The sequence below is a fragment of the Macrobrachium nipponense genome, chromosome 7, assembly GCF_015104395.2.
Source record: "Macrobrachium nipponense isolate FS-2020 chromosome 7, ASM1510439v2, whole genome shotgun sequence".
Lineage (NCBI taxonomy): Eukaryota > Metazoa > Arthropoda > Malacostraca > Decapoda > Palaemonidae > Macrobrachium > Macrobrachium nipponense.
Window position 1 is genome coordinate 57,262,369 of NC_061109.1, and position 5,000 is coordinate 57,267,368.

General features: G+C 37.7%; 1 protein-coding gene across 2 annotated transcripts in view; it reads right to left on the reverse strand.

The window, feature by feature from the left end:
* LOC135217099 (uncharacterized) overlaps positions 1–5,000 on the reverse strand; it is a 59,118-nt gene that overhangs the window by 770 nt on the left and 53,348 nt on the right. The window contains exons 8-10 of one of the 2 annotated variants that reach the window (XM_064252788.1): positions 3,189–3,349; positions 1,798–2,593; positions 1,124–1,276 (exon numbers count right to left, since the gene is read on the reverse strand). In XM_064252788.1, coding sequence (XP_064108858.1) covers positions 1,124–1,276; positions 1,798–2,593; positions 3,189–3,349 — 1,110 coding nt within the window. Of the gene's footprint in view, positions 1–1,123; positions 1,280–1,797; positions 2,594–3,188; positions 3,350–5,000 lie in introns of both variants that reach the window. The other variant, XM_064252787.1, reaches the window with a different exon arrangement.

The following is a 5,000-nucleotide window of genomic DNA, read 5'->3' on the forward strand; positions in this document are numbered from 1 at the left end:
ATCATATGAGAGCTCATTTTCATTTGTTATTGAATAATGATTTGTAAATTGTAGATAAGTTTAGAAATCACTTTCAAATAATTATTAGTTAATCTTAAAAATGTTGCTGTTGTAAAGATGATGGCCGAAACGAAATATGCATAAAGTTATGTCCTTGATATGATTTTAGCTGCCTCACGTTAAGATGTCTTGTTAATTTAACAAAACTTTATTGAACACGGTCATTTTTACAATGAATACCTACTAATTTTGCACCACTTTTTTTTTTATATTATATAACATCGGAAGGTGTAGGAACCTGTATACTTCTGTGTCTTGCTCTAGAAGGACTGGAAATATTGTAGATTTTTAACAGAAAAAGACGGTTGATAAGCAGAGCTCTATAACCATTATAGTCTTCATTCTCTGAAAAGATATTTTACTGTAATGTTTTTATCAGCCGACTTCGTATCATATTTAATTTCGAACCATTTGCAAACTGAGAAGTATATCTGAGAAGTATATTTTTGGGTAGTTTCTCTACTACAGCTAAATATGTTATAATCTTGTTGTTATTGTTGGTGTTTTTGTAATTAAAGAGCTTGTAATCCTCTCTATTCTGTCATTCTACAGGAATTTGGCCAAACGAAGCAGAATAATTGGCTTAAGTAGATTGCCGTAAAAAGGATAAGGAAATTTAATTGGCCCACAGGCCTCTATAGGTGGAAGATGATATAATATTGCTTCACATGATATTAGAAAACTTATTAATGAACCCGAAGTACCTCGTCGTTTGTAACAAAATACTCGCTTTTTTTTTTTAGCATCCATATTTACCTAAGTCAGGTCCTTTTGGAGCAAACAGATTTACTTTTTAAAAAATTCTAACTTTAACACATTTCACATAATATCAGACGTTGAAAGCATCCCGTCGTTTGTAATTCAACTTTTATTTAGAATTCATATTTCCCTGTGCACTCAGGTCATTCCATAATTAGTGATTTCACGCTAGTTATTTTTTTTTTCATGGAGAAATAAATATTATCTAGAATATGAGTACTGTTTATGATTTTTTCTAACATCTTTCAAAACTGCCATCAGTCACATCAGGTACCCTATCCAGTGGAAGCCCTTTGTTACTTACTGGTTGGCGGTGAGTCTGTTGTATTCATCTCATCCTCACTCAGCCCAGGACCCATTCCATCGTCTTCTAGGATGCCAAGGACCCGGTCTATCTCAGGCTCTGCTAGGAGGTCCAGCTTAGAGGAGGAGGAGGAGGAGGAGAGTACTACCCCCTCTGCTGGAACGAGAGTATGTTCTGATATTATTATTATTGTTATGAAGAAGAAGAAGACCTCTGTTGACATGGAACACGCCCGCAGAGCCATTCACTTGATATTGAAGCATCCTAAGAATATGGTGTTCATTTGAACGAAGTAACAGAAGGTAATATGAAATACAGACAGAAAAGTTCAATTATTAGAAAAAGGAAAACAAATTAATAAATAATAAATAAATATGGAAGTAAAATACAATGTTATTTGTTTTAGGGTAGTAATACATCGCATCTTCGCTCGAACTTCTGAGGTTCCTATTGCACAACAACAGTGAGATTGCATAATATACATTATGTACATATGAATTATATACATAACTTACATTACATTTAGTGCATTGAAAATAGTGACTAGGAACCCCATATTTCTCTTGTCATCGTGATATGTGGCTAAGTCAGACACAAGAAGGAGTTTTAGTCCCAGAAATATCCCTAGATAAGATGAATGTAAACATGCTATACAGCCAGAAAAAAAGACATACCCTTGACCGGTTTGTTTGTACTGGAAAATTTCATGTTCGTCCCGAAGTTCTGTCCAGTTTTCCCGTGAAATCTCCCTCCAGAAGTGTTGCGTTTCTCGCTCCGTGAATCGCTCCGTTTCGAGAGAGAATCCGGTGACCCCGAATTGACTTGTGGGGGTGAATCGGTCGAATGGAAAGCATTTTCATCGACATTTTCGTCAATGTCCATCTGTTCGCCGAATTCCGTGTCCGAGGGCTCGGCGATGAGCGAGTCGTGGTAACCGTATTCGATGCTGTCTCCGGACTCTTCGTGAACCAATCGTCTGTCCGCCCTTGGGGAGTCACAAGACCTCTGAGGAGAGAAGTGACTCGCGAGGTGCTTGTCCATCGCCGAAAGGCACCGTCTGCTCGGTTTCCTCAGAGGCGCCGAGCTCCTGTTACTCCTGGGCAGCGTGATGACGGAGACGCCTATGTTGCCGTCGTAAACCTGCACGGAGGTCCCTTGCAAGTTCCTCTCCTGCAGGCGACTTCTCAGTGCCAGGTCAGACAGTTGCCGCTGGAGGAGCCTCCTCTTCGTGGGCCTCGTCATGAGCTCCTGGGAGCTTCTCCACTTCATGTTCCTGATGTCGGGTTTGTTCCTGGGGAGAGAGGAGGAGGGTCTGGGTGACTGGTTTCCCTTCAGGGGAGCGTCTGAGGAGACGGGAAGGGGCTCAATGGCAGAGTCATTGTCAGATAAGCGGGTTGGGGGGCTGATGGTCAGCCCTGAACCGCAGTCGCTACAGTTGCTCTCGGTTTCGTCTTTCTCGGAGTCCTGAAACTGAAATTTGGGTTCATCAAGGAATACTCATCGGCTGCTCGTGAGCTATGATCTCAGTTTGGAAAGCAACAAGGCTGTTAAGTAATTGCTGTTCCTAAGAATGCAAGATTTAGCTTATTAATATTCTCTCTTAGCAGAATACCTCTTCTCAATAGATGAACAAATTTGAATTAGTAAATCTAATATACATATAAAGATAGTTTTAATATTTATACAATCTATGAAATGATATAATAAGATATAATATAACATAATATGATACCCATACAAAAAAAAAAAAAAAAAAAAAAAACGTTTAGGGCTTTTCTGTTATGCCAGATTCAACTAGAAGGATCCTGATTGCTATCCCCAACTTTTCCAGTTTTGCTCAAACTGACACATGTACTTTTTCATCATCCTGCCATGCAAATCAAAATGGCAGCAAGTCTACATAGTATTTATTTCTTAGAAATCAAACCGTGCCAAAACTAAAAAAACGATGAAATATCCACAAAACAAAAAGGTCACTTTGAAGTCTAAAACAATAAAATTCAAATTATCAGTATCCCTTCACTTAATTTAGTTATTAAGGGGATTTTTGCAGACTAAACCATACCTTCATGACAGCATTCAGGTAATCCACTATGCCAAAGCTGAGACAATGAATATCTTCAATTGATCCCAGTTCGAAGGGCGACGGTACTGTGGTTGCCTGACTGGACAAACTCTTGTTGCTTCCTGCGCTGGAATCTTTATTGTTGTTCATGTTAACACAATCTGCCAAAAGTGAAGAACTAAATTAACTATTTATATATATGTATATACAGATATATGTGTGTGTTTGTGTGTATAAGGTTAAAGAGGGCTGTAATGTTTCAAGGGCTTATTAGTATTATTACTGATAAATACAAAGCTTGAATTCAAGCTTTGAGGACAGATGGATTCCTGCACTTGTTAATGTGTATCAAATAAATTTACAGTGTATTATGAATGCAGAAGTACACACACACACACACACACACACATATGTATATGTGTATGCGTATTTCTGCATTCATAATGCACTATACATTCATTCGATACACATTAACAAATGCAGGAATCCATCTGTCACCAAAGCTTGAATTCAAATCACATCTCAGTCTCCGACCTGAGCCACGAACCTCCAAAGAAAAGTCCCGGATTTACCAAAATGAAAACTCCGGTAGATACATATATAAATCCGTCCAGCCTCTGATTATTCATTTTTCACGATGTTATTCATGCACGGCGCATGCACTGCATGTCTTCTTTTGTCTCTAAAGACACGCACGCGAGAATATATATGTAGATTTATACACCCCTTCATGATGAACGTAATTAGACCGTGATCCCTGTGCATTATCATAGAAAGCCACAACGATACGTTACGACTGGTTGTGAATGCTTGGGGGATGGTCGGGGAACTGCCCCCCCCATGCCCCAATTACCACAGGTTCTGACGGTTTCGTCTGCTAATTCGTAAACAATGGCCAGGCCGTGGATCGGCGTAAGTTAATCCAGCTAAATCCAACAATTATTAGACGTGAACGTGATCCTAACTCATCAGGCTTTTGCTTTTAGTTTTTGGCTTTTTTTCTTTTATTATTTTTATTTGTTTATTTATTTTTGTTACACTACAACAATACGCTCAGGCGCTTGAGATTCTCTTTGTTTTTTGGTGTTTTGGCTTTTGTTAGTATGACGCCACAACAATACGGTGCACGTTGTATATTCCCCTTTGTTTTCAGTGCGGGCTGTAGATTTCTTTTGTTTTTTGGCTATTTTTCTTTTTTTAGCTCTTTTCTGTTTTTTTTACTTTTTGTTACGCCAGAAAATACGCTCCGCTCTTTATATTCCTTCTGTCTTTCATTCTTTTATGTTTTATTCATTTTATTTTTACTTACTTATTTTATTTTTATTTTATTTCTTATTTTATTTTATTTTTATTTATCTATTTTTTCCCTTTTGCGTTGCGTGTCACTCACTTCGTTGGCTGGTGTCGCTTCGGCTTTGTTTTCTGGTTCACGGTTGATTCGCCTTCGTTTTGCTTGTGTGCGTGCTTGTGTATGTGTGTGCGTGTACGTGTATGTAAGTAAAGCGATGTAGGTTCCGAGGCAACGTCACATTTCCATATTTAATCATTACACTGATAAGGTTCTCATTATTATCAATATTATTATCAATATTATTATTATTCCAAGAAGTACCTTTAGATGATGATGGTGATACAGTTATTTCCTTGAAATGGACGGCAGATTTATTATTATTAATACTATTATTATTATAATTAGCAGTAATAACTCATAAACTCAAATCCACAACGTTAAGATTATTTCTTTTAGTTTTCATCTTTGTCCTTTCCCATTGTTGCATCTATTTTCGTATTTCAAGATTTGCCATTATCATT